We start from the raw sequence: 21,685 nt of genomic DNA, 5'->3' as shown, positions 1-21,685 counted from the left end.
CACGCTAACATTCTCATGCTGTCTGTAATACAGAATGACACCAGTGTGTTCATTTGATCACATATTTTTACCTAGTTTTTAAAGCTTACCATTCTTCATAAGTGGCTTCATATGTTATTTTGAAAAACTTGTTACCTAGGTATTTCAAGAAGTCAGGACGTTATAGGCGTAAGAAGCCATTTCTGCATGATGTTGCTTTTTTGGTTGATACCTTTAAGCAGTATCTTCAATTTATAAAGCAAAATGTTTTTACTTATTTCAAAAATGCTCGTATACTTTGCTTAACAATCCGCCATTTATTATTTCTTATGATACCGGATGTGACAAATTATACTTCGGCAAAACACTTGAAATTTACGGGTACTCTTTGTGAAACTTATATAATTTTGTCTCAATTATATGAATCGTTTGAATATAGGTTTCAGCAGTTATAATGGAGGGATTGATGCAACCGGGGAAAGAGTTAAACACAGAGCTGTTAACTGTGAGGAACTTGACAATTTGCTAGACACCGTAATAGGTATGTATTATTCATATGAATAAGTCTATTATACACATACTCGGTAATATTATATAAAGCTATCAGTTGTGCGCGTGGAGACAAAAAGAAACTGTAAGATTTTATTAGATGTTATAATATTTAGACTTATTTACTGTGTACCGCAACCTCTCATGAATGAAAACAATCTCGATGCCAGTATATGATCACCTATAACGATATGACAGGAGAAAGGCAAAGCAGAGATGCAGAAGAAGATATCTGTCTTGGCTAATTGTATGGTTCTGATGCCATGCCATGGCGTTCCTGCTTCTACCAGAACCATCAATTAATTAGTTTTTAGAACAAACAGTGTGTCGTGTATGCATACAGCTTTTAAGTGTTGTATTGTCCGGACACTCCAAACCATCCAGAAGGGTATACTTTAGGATATCTTGAATGATGTGATTTTTTTCTTTACCTCCAATGGATTCACGTGGTCTGCCTTCAGATGTGTGTATTACTTATGTAATATGAATGTTTGGAATAGGCGGTAGGAAATATCTGTGATATAAACAGTTTACAGGACACGGTGGCTCGTGTGCTGTTTATCTTGAGAAGTGGTTAGCTAGCGCGATGTCTCGTGTGGACAAGGTAAGACTAATATTTACATTACATAGCTTTTTTCATTATAAACCTCCAGTTATTTCGTTGATTGAAAAAGATTAGGTTTTCAAAATATTCATTTCTCACATGACCCTTACTAATTGAATGGGGACCTACAGATGCCATGCGACCGGAACATGTAAATTCACTTAACTTGAATAGCCTCCTTAATCTTTGCTTAGGATACCTGTAAATAACATTCACGGAGTATCAGTGGGAAGGTCCCATTTTCAAAAACGGTACCATGTGTATGATATACTCTCGAATATATTTCACTGGACTTCCCTATGTTTTGGAAAATATTTATGAAACAATTGATATGATCATGATAATAGTTATCTGAAATTATTTAGTGTGATATATAGTTCCAAACGTAGACATTCATCACTTTGGATAATTTTACAATTTTCAAAGTTGCACGTTCCGGTCGCAAATTCGGTTTTCACTAGCTGTAACCATACTCAACACAGTATTGCTAGATGCTTTTTTCACATAATTCATGGGGCTGTTTGAGCAATTAGATACATGATCAAAACAGAAATTTCAAAGAGCCAAATCGCACATTCTCGTCATCACGAGAGTTTCCGCAACGCCGATGGTTCTTTGAGACAGAGAACAAGAAGACTTATAGCATCAGTGAGCAGTACTTATATCGTCACAGCCAATAATAAAACATACACGTGTTGATCCTTATCATTATGTGGGGATATCTATGTGTCGGATCAGTACTACAATAGATGTTATATATTTGACGTACAACATGCTGTAGCCATACTAGACATTACTTCATATGACTTACACAGTCAACACACAATATAACACACAAAAAACACACACCTTCCACTCCCCCCCCCCCAAAAAAAAATACATAAAAGCAAACAAACAAAACAAAACAAAACCAACAAAAAAGAACAAAAAAAACCCACATCAACAAAAACAACAACTTTAGGTTTAAAACTTGTAATGAATATGAATGAATTAGGTGGTATTGTACGCGAAATAAGACATAAATGCCGTGAATGCGTAGATAGGTCAACGTAGTAGGTTTCTTTTACGTTAAACCCTGGATTATTTACATGTTTCATGGCGAAACAAATACTGAGTACATTGTAATCTACGTATTCTTAACCAAGAAGTATCTAGAAGCAATCTTTTGATCGGTTTCTTATAATTTATTTAGAGGAAGTTGTTGGGTAGTATAATTTGCGTTGCCTAAATGTGGATATGGTTTTTCACAGTAAAAATCTTTTCTGGTGAATTTTTCTGATTTTAGATTAATATAACGGACTGATTATTTTTTCTCTATATAGCTAAAATTTTTATTATACTATCCAATTCTCTTATTTATACTGAGATATGGGTTATTCTTTTCAAAAAGTAATAATTGCCGATATGTGTCTATGTGTGTTCGTGGTGCTAATTAACCTTTAAGTAAAAAAAATCCTCATTTTCATTTTCTTTGGCGATAGAAAACAAAATTGATGCAAAACAAAATTAGAAATCCATTATCATAATGATATTTTATAATAATCTGCCTCTTCAGGGCACTCGCCCTGTGAATGCCAGACTTAGGGTTCCCGCGCGTTAAATATATTTTTTCTAAGAAATGAATTCTATTCTCGTTTTATGCCCTATGACCACTTATTACCGAATTTTAAGAAAAAGATATTCAATATTTTAATTCTTTTTTGATTTTTTAGCATTCCAATGCAATTGTTGATTGAGATACCGGTATCTTATTCAAATTTCCTACTTGAGTATTAGGTTGAGTGTGTTATAAATAAAATTTGTAAAGGTATTACAATTGGCTGTGTATTCTATAAGGTGTATTTGGCAGAAAGCGGCTTCCATATGAATAGTATTAAATAAATTCAGAAAACGCTAATATAAATCCACGCTAATAACTTGTTAAAAATCAATATCCGCCTAATATTGTGCACGCTAAATTTTATATACGTTTACAGTATTTTGTCATTATATAGCCGGGAGACTACAAATCGAGATTTGTGAGATTACAAATTGAATGCATAATGAGATATACAGTTGGAAAGTTATCGCAGTATATTTACATTTTCCAGTGTCTTTGCCTGTGATAACACTACGTATCGATTTTGTATTATATAACCCATAATACAAATGACGCCAAATTGAGGCGCCAGCGGGGTTTGCTTATTTATATTTTAAAATATTTAATCGTACGATGGCTTAAAATTATATAAATATAAGTAATAAGGAATCATTCTTTGAATATTATGAGGTGATAATTTCGGCCGGGGCGTGATCAAATCTATCATAAAGCTCTTCGGGCTTTATTGGATTTGATCACTCCCCGACCAAAATTATCACCTCATAATACTATGATATGATACATAATATTATGATACCAAACGACTAATTTAATGCAAAGTATCTCTTTTCTTTGTTAATATTGACGAGCGGTTTCTTTCATTCTGTGGCAGAGAACTGAAAATGTCAAGGCCGTTTTCCGAACTCTTCCGTTGCAAAGAAATGAGAATTCTTAAGTCGTTCCCCGAACCATTCTTTTGCAAAGATGTGAGAACAATGAAGGTTCGCTAGTATTAGTGTTGATAGGAGAAAAAGAAAGGAAGTCTTGTTTTTGTTGTTCGGGGACAACGATACCTTACAGAGAGAATTTCATTGATTAAAATATAAATACAATGCTACAAATGTTGAGTTATTAAGCGCGGAAAATAGGAAGATCCGTATCGTAGAACAAGAAGAGAAATGATATTCATGAAACAGTTCTTACTGATATGGTTTCGAATTTCAGACATCAAACAGTGGATCTACTTGCCATATCAGGTATCACTAATTGAATCTTGATACGTTTTCTTGTAGATTTTACGCCCTTATACTAGAAAATATATTCGAACCTGATAAATATGGTACATTCGAATACTAGTATTGGTCGTTATAAAGTAATACGAAAAAAGGTCTACATTTTAGAAAATGTATTTAGAAATGTGATCATGTGCGTCGAAAAGGGAGACAGATAATAATATAATATCTTTCTGCATGGTTAGAAACTATTGACGTCAGTCCAGTAATAATGACAACGTTTTTCTGCTGTTTGAGGGAGGTCGCCTCGCTAAGTGGACCTAATAGTGCAATACCGAGTGTTCGTGCTGATAATTAACCATTTTGATACAAACAGTCCAAGTCCTTCTGTTAAACACACCATACTGCAAGTTCTCTGCAATAGATAGCATCGTCTTGTCCAGATAAAGGCTTACGAAAAGAACGAAAAGTAATCCCTGGCAATGAATCTTCCGTCATCACTGCTGATTGGTGGGTTGTTTCACTAGAGACAGTACGTTTCTAAGTCATAAGTCGAAAATCAATCCAGCTTGTTTCTTTGACTTTCCTATACCACGTGTGCTCCATGTCGACCTCTTAAATCTACTTGAACCCAGACTTTCGGCATGTCTTGAATTTGTTTGGCTATGTACCGCGGTCATTAGATGGGAGCAGAGAGTCAAATCGCCGCGTCGCTTTCTTATTCATATGTTGGTCAGTGCATCTGGTAAATAGGTTCGTATGTCAATAAAGCTACATCTGTGCTGCATGAACAAGTCGCAAACCAAAGAAAGCCAAATAAATCTATAAGTTTGCCCCCTATTAACCTCTATCATTCTCTTTTCATTTCGTGGTTAATAATTTTACCAGTTGCAAGTAGGTATAAAACCCCCAAACCTTAGAAAGGTTTCTCATTTGTTTTGGCCAGTAGGTACATGTGTATGTAAAAAACACACTTTTCAAATTATTTTATGACCACTTCATTGTCCCATCAACATAAAATACATTGCCTTGGCCTCTACGCCCGTATCATGCCAATCAAGAATGGAGAAAGTATCACTAGGACGCTAATGAAATTATGTCAATTGCGGGTCATTTGGAGGAAGTTATATTGTATCAAATAAAACCGGAGTGAGTTCTTCAAGTTAATTTTATTAGCTGCCAATGCCCTGTTCGGGCCACTGACTCGGTTTATTTCTGTAAAGGATAGGCTAAAGCTGCTGAGAATGCTCTAAACAAGAAGTTTAGATTAGTCGGTTATACTTGGGAAAAAGATTGAGGAAAATACAACTTGTGAGCTCTCAACCAGAGTTGTTCTTCAACTGAATTGGAAAATGGGGTTCAACTTGACATTTAACCAATCGGATCTTTGGCATCAAGGATAAATCGTTGATTAATTCGTTCATTAATGATGGCATGCCGCACGGCAAATTGTCATGTTGCAAAATCTTTTCGCATTATTTTACCCCAATTGACAAGCGTATCTAGCAATTGTTTGAAAAATTCAATGAATAATTGAAGTCCTTAAATTTTATTTCTTCCAAGGTAACATCACAAAGTCAGATTACCCCGATTGCGTTTTAAGAATTGCGATCCCCGTGACTGAACTCAAATTGATGTTAACCAAGTACAATGATTACAATTATGTTTTCTTCCACAAAGTGCCAACCTTACGAATTACAGATTTGTAATCATCAAAGAATAGTTAACTTATGATATGGAGTCTCATTATTCCTAGACATTCTGACGAGTCTTGGGATCTGTATGCAAAACACTACCGCTTCCTTCAGCTGAGGAGTTCAGCATCATTTTTTTAATTATATGCCACGCAAGCTCTCTATGATACTCTGCAAAGCTTTTTTTAAATATCCAAACCATGACACTCTATTTACAAGCTTAACGCTTGCTTGCATGAAAAGAGCTGCAAGTTTTTATGTTATCATTCCATCACAAGATTAAATTTTCTACCCCAGTTCAAGTGTGATACTTTTGTAATTTCTATCCGCATCAAGACTATATGCCCTCATTAAACATCAAACATCACTCTATAACGCTAACTGCCCTCTGAAATTTTTCTAAAGAATTATCTTGCAACATCTGGTTTTTCTTGTAAGCATACCGTCATCGCATTATAGAAAGGTGGGACCTGTTTGGATCGCCAGACAGCTTGTATTTGACATGGCTGCACAGGGATGGCGATAAGTAGTAGCCAGGAACTGTTCGGTTTATTCGATTTACTCTCAGGTACTGATCTTAAACTTTAAGACACAATCAATGGGCAAATTCCTTCGATATGACGTTCGCTGTCGGTCAAGCTCTGAAACAGGTTTACCTAGGCAACAGGAAACACTTTTACTTTGTTTTTCACTGTGATTTGAAGGAATTCGTTATTGTAGGGTATTAAGGTAAGTTGTTTCAACTGTTTTACCGAAGTCCGAAATAATTTATTATTTCATATTATTTATTCTGCAACCATTTTTATATAGCGAAAAATCTAAGGCTATCAAGAAAAACTAGCACTACTGGTAGGCATACAGTTTTCAGTAATAATAGTTCCGTTTATTTCTTTCGTTTTCTTGATTTTAAATCTTAAATTTACTCTGAATATTGCTGCTTATACAAAACATTAATGTACGATTAATTAAAGATTTCGGCCTGTTTACATATAGCTGTCGCTGACAAACAGAAATAGATTACGTACATCACGATCATTGGGTGTAAATTGCGATTAGTATTCGATGCTCTATTTTTATTCAAGATGCAAATAACAGTTAATAGTATATTTACATGTACATATATATATCTTCGTTTACTTTATGTTTTTAAAATGACATATAGGCCAAAAAGCCCGTGTGTCAAATTTATATACTTATTATTGTTGATATACCATCTGAAAATGTATATACATGTAAACACATATGTCACTATAAATAAATAAACTACTACTACTTGTATACATATTAAAACGTTCCCATTAATCAGCAAAAACGAAAGAGAAAAAAAATTGTTTTTTTAATCAGACATTATGTATAAAAACATTGCCATTTTTCTGCGGAACATTGAATCAAAGTTCAGAATATAAATATGTTTGTATATTGACAGTTAAGCAATAATTTTCAGTAATATCTTTATTTTTTGTGTCTTTGTAATCTTAACACGCTCAGTCATTGGGTTTGTGTAATAATAGTACTGCAATTTTAAACGTTGTCATGAAAGTTACGATTTAAAAAAGACACCCCCCCAAAAAAAAATAAAAAACAACAACAAAACAAAACAAAACAACAACAAAACAAACAAAAAACTATAAACAAAATAATAACAACAAAAACAAAAAACATCAACAAGTAAAATAAACAAAAACAAATGTCATTTAAACTGACTTTTTATAGAAAACGATGCTGCAGTCTCTATATTTACTAAGTTTTTGAACTTGAGTTGAAAAGAAGTGCTTTGTTGATAAGGACAATACCTTCGAGTGTATGCAGAAGGAACGGCTTAAAAAGTTTCGCATTTGATGGAATATATTTAGATTTCAAATTTAAGTTAATGTATACAAGCATTTAAATGGTAATGGGATTCTAGCATTTGGAGTCCTCAATTTGCAGAAGAGAATCCTTACCAATTTGATATTTTCAAGCGTTATAAAAAGCTAAGTACTTTGAATATGTGTGGAGTTTTGCATACGAAAGAAACACTTCACTCTTATTTGAAAATCTTGACTTTTCGGAGTGTTTTAAAAAACAAGTGAATTTCACATATATATGGCGCTTCTAAACATAAACCTAGGCAAACACAAAAGTGATAAACATGTTTTCTTTCTTTTAGAGTGCATTTGTAAAGGTGTTATTAGCAATGATTTACCTGGCACCTATAAGTAAAATACACAATAAAACGGTTACTCTTTTACACGTATCCGTAAAAGTCAAATTCGAGCGGAGCGGATATGGAATTTTGGGGTTACTTTTACCTGTACTTTGACAATCTTGCTAGTAATACTATCAACTCCACAGGTAGATCTAACTAATAAGGGTCCAATTAGGAGTTGCAGAAAAGGCTGTCTCCACAAATACACGTAGAGAGGGATCAGCCAGCTAATTGGCGATGTTTGTTTAACGAAAATATTCCGAGTTCAGAAAACCATCGAATATTCCTTCTCATTCTGATTCATAGGAAATTATTTTTATATCGAATTAGCTATGAAGGTAAGCATACTGTATAGCTCGAGATTCGTATTTATGTTCTGTGTCTATGAAAACAAGCTTATTGAAAAGGGCTTATTATCTCAATATAGTTCGTGGTTAAATATTCAATGTATTTTGTCTACCGAAAATTTGTTGAAACCTTCTCGTGAGGTCCTAATTCTGTGGTAAGCAAACGATTTTTATAAAGATGGTTCTTTTAATCATTTTTCGTTGAGTTTTTTTTTTGGGAACGGACAATACGTCATAATTACGTAATATCTATTTAATTCATATCGTTTTAATGCCATATGTTCAGTTGTGCAGGATTACTCCTAAACAAAACCAATGGTAGGTTTCTCCCTTCCAAACGTCTTATGCGCATTTTCAATGAGTTAAAGGTTTTATCGATGTTGTAAGTTGTGATGTGCATGTGAAGTGCACGTGTCACTGCATGATACAGTAGTGTGTTAGGAAACATTGGAATCGTAATAAGATAATTGTGATATTGAAATTGATCCCCTTCTGAGAGGCCGATTCTTTAGGGGTTTCCATGCCTCTGTCATGTTGTAAATTTTGAATTAAATTCAAAATTTACAACATGACACTTCCATAAAAGGAGAGATGTATCTGTAAACAATGAAACTTCGACTAGCAATTGCTCGACGAAACAAACTACTAATGCAATCGAATAGATTAGTTTAATTTAAAAAAAGATTGGTCAACGTTTTCTGGGCCTGCTGTACAAGTATATCTAAAAAAAATTATATAGTTTTTGGGGAAAGAATGTGAACGAATTTTCGTTTAAATTGATTCATTTGCCAAATGGCAAGGCCTATTGGTATCAATAATGCGTTCGAGAATGAGGAGGAAATGGAGCAACGTGAAAATTAATCTTTGTAATTTTAATATGGTTCCGATTCCTGGCAGATTTAATAGCATTGCACGGAAGATAAGTCGTACTTTTTAAGCTGCATTTAACTTTTAATGAAGATATCAAATGAACTGGGTGGATTTTTTTTTTGCATCATTTTAATTTTGATTTCAATTCAGAGTTAACTTTAAAGAGTTTATTGAATGGTAAAATGTGACGACACTATTGTAAACCGTAATCCTTAAAAATATTTCCTTATTTCAAAGAATAATTACCGTTGGCGCATGTACATGTACTTTTGCTATGAGATGAGGTTATTGAACGAAATAAAGAATTGCATATGCCTCCACGTTGCATAAACTATTAACAAACATATTCCATACCTGAAATGCTAAGTCAAATTCATCATGTTTTAATTAATCTAGCGCTGACATTTTGAAATATGAACAAAATATATTTTGTTTAAAATGAACCAGACAATATTTGTGATAAATATGATGAAGATTCTAAAAGTGTTCAGATGTTTTGTTTTTATGAATGATACTGTGAAAACTATCCTAAGATGGCGAACTTTCTTAAATTGATACACACCAACGTACACGTACTGCTCCTATAAGACAAAGTCATTCACATTTGGTGTCAAATTTAGCTAGTAACATGGGATTTAAGTTGTCCTTTTATAATTAGATACGCATAATGGCTGATACCAGGTGACGTCTGCTTCTGTATAGGCACGTGCATATTTTGGACATACAGGTGCGTAACGAATGACAGGTAGGACAGCTGTAGTATACAAAATTTAACGTGCTTCCGCATTTCTTTTTGACATTTTTGTATCATTGTTTTCTTTACTCTATCATCGGTATAAAAGTTTTTGCGTTAACTTCATATTTTTAGAAATAAATCATTAAATTCTGCGTGTATCAATATAAGATACAAAAATCGTGTTTAAAATTTTTATGAGTCGTTTAAAGCTTCGCATATGTTGTCATTGGTCGAAACCTTCGACCCTAACCATCGTCAGTACACTGTCTCATTTCGCCGACTGGTGTAAAAATATCAACCATTTAAATATCCCCGATACGCCAAACGAGTGACGTATTCCACGCAAGTATGTCTGGTCAGAAATTATTTACGAATGTTTCATATCAAAAGCACCATATTGAATATTAGAGTCGGTTTATTGCAGTTTTCATTTCGATCTGATAAAGGCTTGACGGTTTTGGTTCCAGATTTATGATAGTAATCGTTCGTTTGTATTTAGAAAGCTGAAAGGAATGGCTTTGTTATGTATACGCGATAATGAGACTTATAAGAGCGAGTCGCTGCAGCTAGTGCGATCCTTTATTAAAAAAATGCTTTATGCAATATAAAATATACACCATTTTTTTAGTACGTTCCTATATGTACATTGTAGCATCATGGCCTTATATGTCTGATATGTGTTCATGAGAGTGAAGTGCGAGGGGTTAAATGATCTCTCAATCGGATTTCTAATGAGTCCTTTAACAAGATTAGTCAAGTTGAATGTAGATCATATTCCATATTTACCTATTAATGTCGTCATTTATTTAAGTAGGTCAGGAGATGTACTTTCTCAATACTTTTCTCCAAGATGGCCCCAATGCATTACTTCACAACCACTTTTAGTCAATACAGTTGTGGGACAGTATTAGTGTAGTACCCCCACAAAAAATTGATTGCCATTATTCATAAGATGAAAAATTCATAACCTTGAAACCGATTGTTCAAATAAAAATCCTTAAATAGGTATTGATTTTCGTTAATCACAATCCAGTTTTTTCATACTTCTTGAATTAACAATGTTTTCTGTATTGAATTCACGAAAACCTTTTAAACATTGTTTTCTTATAGCCTTAACCTATGGTAAAAATGAAAACCCAGATATCTAGCTAGTACATTGATCAATTTGCACAACTTTATGCACCATAAATATAAATGACACATGCTTTATATTCGTTGAAGCTTTTCGGAGTCATGATATATATAAAACTTCCTAAATACTACACCTGAGTGCATATTCTATACAAAATTCATATTTAATTGCATAAATACGTAGAACTTTTGGGGAAAAAATGATTTCGATGTGCAGGTATCTTAAAGAAGGAGACATAAATAAAAACTGCTTCTGTATTTAACATCCCATGTTTCCTATGTGAGAATACACGCTCTTACGATGTACGTATCTAAGCCATTGAATTACCGGCACGTTAGTCTCATCTAGGAAACAGATGCCCGGATCATATCAACCTCAGTAGTTGTCAACGGGTGTAATCAGTCTCGCTGGTAGTCAGTTTCCCCTTTCTCTCTCCACTGTCCAGTTTTTCTCTGATATCGATCGGCGAGTCAATCAGGTATCGGTGTTTGCTTTTTAGATAATCCGGGGACTTAGGCGGAATGCGGGAAAACTTTATTTACTAAGGTGCCTGAAGCACATCAGGCCAAAGTGGGAGACGGCCACTTGTTTTAGATCTTTTGTCGGGTTTAATTACGAATTTGTGGTGTAAGAGGTACTGTTTCTGTTTGGAAAGTGGATTTTGAAAGACATTTGCTCAGACATTTAAACCTAACTTCAGTGTTGATCGCTATTTCCCGTGTATTACATGTGAATTCGCTTTATGGTCGTGTATATAAACATGCATTTTTTACATGGGCATGGATAAATATTTTAACACTCTGTGTGTTGAAAATGTACAGGAAAGTTTCGTGAGCTGTTTTTCCTCATGATGAAACGGTATGTATTAATTAATCAGTCGCTCTCACGTCTATCATTAGCATCCTAATCTTCAAAGGCTATAATTAATGGCTCGAATTAATTTGGCACTTAAGGTAATTACATCAAAGGCCACACCAGAGTTGATGACCTTAATAGCAAAAAAATAATCCAGGTATTGCTGTCGTCTCTATAACTAATAAAGAATTTATTGTGTACGGTGGCTCTCGGTCCATGCTGTTTAACCAGTCGTTGGGGATTTCTCGCGTTCTAAACAAATACGAAAGTTTCATTCAGGTCTCGTTGAAAATTACCACAATAATGTAATTATTTTAACAAATTCTCGTCAATATCCTATCAATAGATTTAATCCTATTGGGTTTTAAATTCTCAACTAAAGAATGTTACATGCTTAATCGGTATACCATCTTGTCAAAAGCGCAAAATTGCTTGTTAAGTTTTTTTCTAACTACATGTATATCAAATATTGATATATCGAATTGCATTTGCACGATCTCATGTTGGAAACATGAACCAAATGGATTAGATTTAATGTTCATGTCCCGACGCATTAAAAATAATTAAAAATCAGGCACGTAACATCGTTTTGAAGAGTGTGTGGTGGGGGAGGGGGGGGCTTACCCAACGGCAAAATACAGCAAAACACTCGCGAATCTTCAAAATCCTGATCCATGGGGAATGAGGTGGGGGAGGGGGATTTTAATGTTCAGTGTCATGAAGGAAAAAATGGAAAAATGGTTCATTTAAAATGAAGAACAATTCACCAATATTCAAAATCGGAAAGGGGGGATGCGTAGTACCTAATACTTAAACTACTATTATAATACCAGCTTTATTACATTACCATTTTACACCGCACTACTTCAAAATTCAATGTTTTCTATACATACGTTATAAGAGAAATGAAAAATGAGAACTGAGGGGGTGGAGGTGCACCTTACTTTTTTTCGAAACAGACATGATGATACCTGCCTGGTTATCGTAATAACATATAAAAAATGAATCATCAAGCATTAAAATGTTTAAAAAGGAGCTGTTTCGAAAACTGGCCGGTACTATAATGGTATGCAAGAGAATCTAAGTTGAAGACTTTATCGGAGTAATTTCCTGGTTGACATACAACAGATAGGCCCCGTTGTATCGTTTGTATAAACCATTCAATGGCTATTGTAATTTCTTTCATGGTCCCAGTCGGACCTCCTATTGATACAATCGTACGCTTGTCTTTGGTGATTTTAATTTATATGCACAGTTCATGGACTGCATGTTCGGATAGCCTAAGATCGATAGTTTTTAATTTCAGGCAAAAGATTTCTTTCCATAATGAGGGAGACAAGAGGAGAGTCATCGAGAATTCCAAGACTGCACGTGACCGCACGCCATTTCAGGAAAAACTGACCTCTCGCACACCAAAGCATCAATGATTCAGTGTGTAACAATTATGGCGATCCACTTCTTGAATTCAAAAGAGGATAAAGAAAGGAAAAGTTGTAATGAACGTTGTCTTCTATTTTGGGAATTTACTTGATGAAATCGATGAAGTGTATTTGAATTAAGACGCAAGTACCTGTGTGAATTATGTATCCTTTTGTGCTTTACTCCGTTGTGTGAGGATTAAAGGAAAGTGATCTACATTTGTAATGGGTGTTGAAAACTCGTCGTCTGATAACCTGTTGGTGTCTGCTGTGGATAGTCTTCTTAGCAATGGAAGTACTCATTTCGGAGGAGGTTTGGAACTTCCTCAGCCCCATTGGAATTGCAGCTTGATGGATGTTTTAAACATATCGGATTGTGTTACTGTGATATTATCTCAAGATTTCCCCAAATCTGTTCCTAATTGTTCACTAGGAGATCATTTACCTTATAATTGTACAACGGACAACATTCCACACGTTTCGGACAAACAAGAAAAATCTCTTGCCAAAATTATCGCAATATCTATTCTGTGTGCAGTCCTTTCCATTCTGACGATTGGTGGTAACCTTCTAGTCATAATAGCTTTCAAAATGGACAAACAGTTGCAGACGATAAGTAACTACTTTTTGCTGAGTTTAGCTGTTGCTGATATGACAATCGGTTTTGTGTCGATGCCATTGTATTCAGTGTATATTATTATGGGAGAATGGCCCCTTGGTTCCATTTTCTGTGATTTCTGGTTATCTCTAGATTACCTAATGAGTAACGCATCCGCCGCTAATTTGATGCTTATAAGTTTTGACCGTTACTTTTCTGTAACTAGACCATTGACCTACCGTGCGAAACGGACGAGTAAAAAAGTTGGAATGATGATAGGTTGTGTATGGCTAATTTCATTGTTACTGTGGCCCCCGTGGATTTTTGCGTGGCCGTATATCGAAGGTGTTCGAACCGTTCCAGATAATGAGTGCTATATTCAGTTTTTATACACAAATGTGTATGTAACTATAGGAACCCATGTTCTTGCCTTCTGGCTTCCAGTAGCAATCATGTGTGTTCTTTATTATAAAATATACAGAGAGACTGAAAAAAGACAGAAGAGAATGCCAATGTTGTTGGCAACCAAAGATTTCAAAGGGTTCAAGAAAAACTTCTCCCCGGAACAAAACCTTATGTTTTCACCCAGGTCCTCGTCTTTGGACCTCGACGATGTGTACGACCTTGCTGAGAGTCTGGTTCCAGCTGAGAGGACATGTATGTCGCGTTGGTTTTGCTGCAAAATAGATCGCGATGACGAAGCTGATGAAATAAGTAGCAGCGACCCAGCTTCACCGATGAACCTGCTACAAGAGGAAGAAGAACCACCCGTTAGAACTTCCCACCATTCGAGATCTACCAACGGGTGCCATAGAAATGGCGGACCCGCGCGTTCAAATGGATTCGTCATTCCGCTAATTGCAATGGGTTCGAGTCGCGCATCATCTGTCATCACTTCTCCGGAATCATTAACCAAAACGTCCAGCGCGAACACAGATTTATCGGTAGTGACCAATGAATGTCAAAGTCCACTTCTTGATGATACCGACGAACTTTACACTATCGTCATTAATATCCCCAGGGAGGAATCAATTAATGTAACCCCTAGCCCATCTATTCAAATGATTGCGGACACGCCAGAAGTCAATCAAAAATACAAATCGGGACCAAGTCGGAAATCAGATTATGAACTAGAAAAAATATCAGAGGAAGCCATAGAACGTATCTCTGAAGGACAAGGTTTGGTGTCAAGCAGTGAATGCATACCGTTACCGAAAGGCACACCGGCGCTTGGGCGTCGAACTCGGTCAACCGACGCAAATAGAACTGCTCAGCAAGCGAGAATCGCTCAACAAGCTGCGCTCAAAGTTAAACAACAACAAAGGGCGAGAAAGAAAAGAACTGAGCGAAAGCAAGATAAGAAAGCTGCCAAAACACTGAGCGCCATTTTATTTGCTTTTATAATCACGTGGTTGCCATATCATGTTGCCACTCTCGTTGAAGTCTCGTGTCCGGGTTGCGTTCCACTGACTCTTTACTACTTTGGTGAGTACAATTGTCCAAATTAAGTTAAATCTCATTGCGTTCACCGTGACATGAACATCTCGTTTGTTCCAGCTGGTCTTAAGACGGCACGATCTCGGTTAAAAGGGCTAATTAAAATCGATATAAAAATGAATAAACAACAATTTCAGATTAATTAATGTCTCATTTGCGCAATTTGCACAATAAAAGATTTTTTTTCTATTATTGCGGAGAAAAAGGACAAATGTCACTCAGCTATTGAGATTTATTGAGAATAATCCCGATTTAGCCTTATGTGTGTAAATGTATTGAATTTTGATCTGTGTAAATGTATTGAATTTCGATCTGAAGCATTCAATTAATTGCCCCGGATTGATTTCCCCTTTTTTATTTTCTATAAAGAACCAAAGTAATTTAGAGTAGTTGCATTCAATTGGTCTTGTCATTGTGCTCATATTTCTCTGTTAGCCGGATTGCACGCAATGGTACCAAAAGCAATAGTTGAATTAGAATATTTCATTTTTGTAAAATGAGACCGATAAAAAAATACAAAAAATAAGAATAATCACATTTCAGATTGTTTATAGAACTGACATGATTTGAAAAAGAACCTATTGATTTCCTTTCACTTCCTCTTTTATGGTCATTTATTGGAAACCAATTTTAATCGTGTAGAGTCCTGTAACATATTAATTTAGAAAAAAAAACAAAGCAGAGAATGGACATTACATTCCTCAGTACTGTTGTCAGCATCCTGATAAAGGCACCTCAAGTACTTCATGATGCTAACACTCTTTAAGTCAGATATTTAATAAACATTACTTAATATTTTATTTCAAATGAAATAGGATCGGGATCGGACAGCAGACATGGTTTAGTTTTGTCCTCTCCTTACAAACAAGATCATGATAACATTGTGTAATTAGATTAATAATACAAGTATGGTGCATGAAAATAAATGATGTACAAACAATATTTGCATAGACATCAAGAATTAATGAATGAAAAAGGAAATAATGAAGAAACAAAATTGACAAAAAAAAATTAAAAAGTAATTTAAAAAATTGCAATACAAGCCACTGTCAGATCAGATACGTTATGGTAGATGATGGCACCGGCGAATACCACTCTATGCGTTTTGTATATAGATGTCCCTGATTCTTGTTATACAGTCAGCAACTTTCTACCCAAGGGATTGTTGGGGGTCTTATTTTAATTTTGAGGATTGCACTTTTATGGCATTTTAATTAAGAATTGTGGTTTGTAGCAGATATTAAGAAATAACCAATTTGTGAGGAGGATTAAATCTTACGCAAGATAAGACTAAATAGCGATCAACGCTGTAAATTGAATGTATCATAGAGTCCATGTACATACAATCCTATTATGTCTCTACACATCCTAAAAGGACATCGTAAAACTTTGTAATAGATAGGAAGCCATTTTATTATGATAATCTTTGTTTTCACTAAAATTTTACCAAAATTTTAAATACTGAGTTTCTAATACATTTTTGTTAAATTTACTCTTTGACACAATATCAGATTTCAAAGAATGTATTCTTTTCGCTTTAAATCAATTTAAACCATGCATACAGATGTAGTTTTATATTTTTCAGAATGCACTTTTATGAATTGCAGTGATTTGAGTTGATAATGTTGATATTGGCTAATATCGTTTTAATATGGCAGTCCATTATGTCCTAAATTGTCCCAAAGGATTTTATTGAAAAAGCAGAAGCTTTGTGAACGAAGTGATATGACGAAAAAGTTTTATATACTTAGTCTAGTTCATGAAGGAACAGACATGACATTTTGTAGGTTCTTTTGGCCTGTTTTATTTTTTTTCCTGGATTGATTTGCAAAGGGGTTCATTTTTTCTGGGAGGCATGAAAGTGTCGCTTGTCCTGCGCCTTAACGCCTGCAGACGTCACGGCCACCGGATGAAATTGACAGTTACCCGCTTTATAGCATAGTCTAATTACTATTACTGCATTATTACTCTTCAAAAAATCCAACATATTGCCGGCAGAATAATTCTCTGAGTAAGTTATTATCCTGAGGAAGCATCATCTTCGTGAATGCAAGACTAAGTTAGGTAATAAAATCGACGCTTTTAGCCGTCTCAAGATCTAATGAAGTAATGGGCACAGAAAGGGGGATTTAATTAATGTGTTAACTTGTATCTGTGTCGGAATGAAATTTGTCCTCTTAGGTTGGAAAGTATTTTCCTGAAAGAATATGTACATGACATTACATGTTCTCCTTCCCTCGCCTCTCATCGTGTACCGTTTTGTTCTTTTTAAGGACGTGGTCGATTTTCCACGCTATAAATATGGTTTCGTCGATTGTGAAGTCCTTGCATACTCGTCGAATGTAAAATCCTTGCATACAGTACTAAATTTTCGTATCCAATTTCGACTATATTTCTCATATTGTGGTTTCATAATATCTAATTACCAGTTACTAGTATATATTTCTTTTTACCATACACATAATTATTATCCTTCAGCAACAAACCAAGAATACCAACAACGTATACTCTGCATCCCACATATATACAAATTTAATTTTTTTAAAAACCGAACAATGTTACGCAGCAAATTTGCTACATACATATAGTCATGTTGATGAAACTGTAACAACATTGTGCGGAGTCCGTGTAACTCAATCGACGAGAGAGGACCCTAAATGTACAAGGAGAGAGAGAGAGAGAGAGAGAGAGAGAGAGAGAGAGAGAGAGAGAGAGAGAGAGAGAGAGGCTTGCTATAATGCTTTATTCGAAAACTTTAATTTGATAAGACTGCTTATTAAAAAGTCACAATTGTCGCTATGTACATGTAAAGTCTGTTCTACTGTAAATAATTTCTTCACGATAAGAAAAAAATATACATGTACAAGAAAACAGCAATTAGTATGTAATACATGTATAAATGCAAGTATCTCAGATTGTCTTTAAAGATTTGGAATGCTAAATGATATTTCAAAGTTCTTAGGGGTTTGGGTTATTTCGTTTCTAATGTCGGATGCCCCAGTCATTGCATTTTATCGAATGCACCACTCATACAATTGGAGAGTTATGGTAGTTTTACTACTTGCAAATTGTCATGATAGGTCAAAGTTAAGGTGAAGAAATTGATATAGCCGGTAACGGTAAGGTTAATAGCAATACTAGTACGTCCTGACATTTAGGTCAAACTCATTAATCGGAGTGAAAAGAGATTTAAAATATCTCTTCTAGTCATTTGTGGAAATACGGTAGACGTAAACTTAAGATATGTTGTGTAATGGACGATATTGGATCTATTGTGAGCATCGCCATCAAAACGGAGTAAATAAGTGAGGAAATCCCTTACACCATAAACCGGTAATGGTATTCCGATAAATCCTTATGTAACATATCGCAGTTTGCTGTAGAAACTTGCATCATCCCCCTTTTAATGAATGCGGGTACATGGCTGCTTACGTCACTGCCAAGAATCCAATGTCGTCAGGATACGTGCGAGCCAATTTTGTCCGATAAAAAAAAATGTGCTTCATACCGGGCTATTGTTTATTTGGACATCGATCAATGTGACGTGCTATCTAAATTCTTTTGTTTGTGATATAGTTAGCGTACATCAGAATGTTGATCATTTCTAGGTTTCTCAATATGACGATGTCAATATTAGTTAAACGAATACAAAGGAAGAAATTCGAGTGCATTGATATTCTTGGGCTGCTTGACAATCGGTGATTCTTATTGCAAACGATTGATATATTTTTGGAAACAATTATACTTTCTGTAGATTTTTTTGTTCTATATCAGTCTTCATCTATTTCACTAATATTACGCAAACATTTTTTTTGACAACTGCCCTCTATCCACCATAATATGGCTGTGTACGAACAAGTTGATGCAGTGAAATATTTAGTATTTTATTGACATTTTATTTTATATTCAAAAACAAATTATCCATCATCAGTTTGAATGAAAAAAAACCCGAAAAATAAAATGTCTTTACTGCAAAGAGAAGATATATCATTGATAAAGAATAGCAATTTCCCAGCCCTGTATAAATCGTACAAAGACTCTTTTTTCCCAGGAAATTTTCGAGACAATCATTATACTGTCCAGCTACTGTATCTTTTTCATCATAAATCTTCGTAATAACATTAGAATATGGTTACATTACATGCAATAAGTTGATAAATGATCGTATTCATTATAATATCAAACATGGTACCAACCAAAATGTATATCTAAATAAAGTTGATTTTTTTTTATATTTAATGACGTTTATTTTTATTTCAGCTTACTGGTTCTGTTACATTAATAGCACAATCAACCCTGTATGTTACGCCCTCTGTAATGCCAACTTTAGAAAGACTTTCTGGAAAATTTTGACTTGTCGTTGCGCACGCAACCGGATGTTGATGCAACGCCGAATGACGTCAACTTACTCATTTGGTGCTGCTAATAGGTGACATCACGGAAAAGCTGTAATTTAATCCAATGTTGTGCAAATAAACGACTTTATCATGACTGTTATACACAAATAGAATGCATGACTAAAAGTTTATTGTAAACGATGTACTTTCGAGAATTGACGTTGTTTGTATTTTAAGAAAACGATTGAGATCAGAATCTAAAAAAACGCACAATACTGAATCCGACCCTGCTTCTGTCTTAAAAAAATAAAATGTGTTTTATTCCTTATTCTGTGATACTTTGTGCACAATCATTTTTTTTATGAAGTGCACACTTAATGTTTATAACTTTCGTTATTTTCTTGACATAGGGTGTGAAAGCTACACTATCTAAGGACTTTTTATTGTGTGATAAAGAAATTAAGCTGCACGAACATAATGCACAGATAAATCCAAATGTTTACCGCATGTTTTGGTAACAACAGTTGCAATGGTCAAAATTTAAAATACATGTTATGATTGTCAAATGAAATAAATACTAGTATTATGAAAATATTTATATACAGGTTTTACTACCTTCAACATGTTGAAATGCTGTGTCATACGCAAATTTTATGTGTTCTACGTTTAATAAATGATACAACATTCTATGCTTGAATATATGTTTTTAATAAAACTCTCTCTCTCTCTCTCTCTCTCTCTCTCTCTCTCTCTCTCTCTCTCTCTCTCTCTCTCTTTTTCTAAAAGTCAAGAATCAAATGCATGTTATTGACGTTTATTTCCTTAAATTAATTGTAAAATAAATATTCGTAGCGATCATGATAAAAACGCCGAATAACCTATATTAAACTAATATGCTTTTAAGAATTTCCGGCGAACCGGATTCGGGGACTGTATTTGGTGAGAATTCAATAATCTCAAGCAATGGGATTTATGGCAGTCTTTTGAAACTGGCCAATCGGACGTTGCAAACTCTAGGAGTTTTAATTATCTAGGTTTGCAATATCCTGTGGGTATTTTTCAACGTGAAATAAAAACATTTCTGAAGTGAACAGGTTACATTGCAAAACTAATTAATGATTTAGTCTGTCGTTTTGGCTTCTGGGTGATTTAAACGTGCATTATACATGTAAAAACAGGCGTAAAATTGAAATTCTGTAAATACAGCTTTTTACTTTCTCCGCTTTTTACTCTATTTAATTGTCGACGACAACTTATGTATTTTAACTTTTATCATAAGTTGATATAGAATTACACCTTACATAAAATACTACCAATAATTAAATCATCTACAATTATTCTAAAAGATATAGAAATTTTCTAAATGCCCTATCTCTGGGGGAAAAAACCGAATGAAGAAGGTACATGTAAGTATCAAATATACCATGGATTCAACATTTATGTACAAGCAACATAATATTCCTCAGTTGGATTAAACAAAACCACCATGCACGAGCACACACGTGCGTATTGTCAGATGCAGACATCGAGCGTGCATCCTGCTGATTCGTCGGGTTGTTACATATTTAGAGTGCGTGTTTTGCCTAAAAGTCAGACTTATTTTGGTTACCAATGTTGGTTTTCCGAAGAGTTTATTTGAAAATAGCCCGAGGAGCTATTGCAAAATACGCTCGGGTTAGACTAAAGTTGATTAACGTAAATGAACTAAACAAGTATTCCACTACTGAACATGTCTGTCGTTATGTGCTGAATGTAGTATGCCTTGTTTCACAACACTTTTACTTTTATTCGTTATGGACATAAAAGGTTGCGAATCAAAGGAACTTGTGTACATAAACATGTATTAAAATAAATATTTTACATGGTCTTAAAAGAAATTACCAGAGACCAGATTTGATCTAAGTCTATTTGACAAGTCTCGACATTGTTCGGATTTTAAACATTTCTGAAAACATGCATTTCAAACATCATGTATACGAGGACTACACTTAGTATTAGCGATAAATTAATGCGAGCTATCTCTTTACTACAGTTTCTTTATGACAAATGGAGTCTGAGACACGCAAATGC

General features: G+C 34.6%; 1 protein-coding gene across 4 annotated transcripts; it reads left to right on the top strand.

Moving 5' to 3' along the window:
* The first annotated feature begins 586 nt into the window (after nt 1-586).
* On the top strand, nt 587-20,302 carry LOC128177689 (muscarinic acetylcholine receptor M1-like). Of its 4 annotated transcripts, none has more exons than XM_052844511.1 (3): nt 587-1,132; nt 13,072-15,266; nt 19,539-20,302. In XM_052844511.1, the coding sequence occupies exons 2-3, from the start codon at nt 13,409-13,411 to the stop codon at nt 19,709-19,711; spliced, it is 2,031 nt and encodes a 676-aa protein (XP_052700471.1). In that variant the 5' UTR covers nt 587-1,132; nt 13,072-13,408; the 3' UTR covers nt 19,712-20,302. The 4 variants fall into 4 exon arrangements, with proteins under 4 accessions (XP_052700471.1, XP_052700469.1, XP_052700472.1 ...); XM_052844509.1 differs by lacking the exon at nt 587-1,132 and adding an exon at nt 6,058-6,366; XM_052844512.1 differs by lacking the exon at nt 587-1,132 and adding an exon at nt 6,068-6,205.
* Nucleotides 20,303-21,685: the final 1,383 nt, after the last annotated feature.

This window comes from Crassostrea angulata, chromosome 3 (genome assembly GCF_025612915.1).
Source record: "Crassostrea angulata isolate pt1a10 chromosome 3, ASM2561291v2, whole genome shotgun sequence".
In the NCBI taxonomy this organism is placed as follows: Eukaryota; Metazoa; Mollusca; class Bivalvia; order Ostreida; family Ostreidae; genus Magallana; species Magallana angulata.
Note: the sequence above shows the minus strand (reverse complement) of the source record. Positions and strands in the feature narration are given on the sequence as shown.

Bases quoted from the DNA above. Each gene is read 5' to 3' on its own strand.
- LOC128177689 (XM_052844511.1), top strand. From the start codon at position 13,409: ATGGGTGTTGAAAACTCGTCGTCTGATAACCTGTTGGTGTCTGCTGTG. The intron at 15,267-19,538 runs GTGAGTACAATT...TTTTTATTTCAG, and splicing joins ACTGACTCTTTACTACTTTG to CTTACTGGTTCTGTTACATT.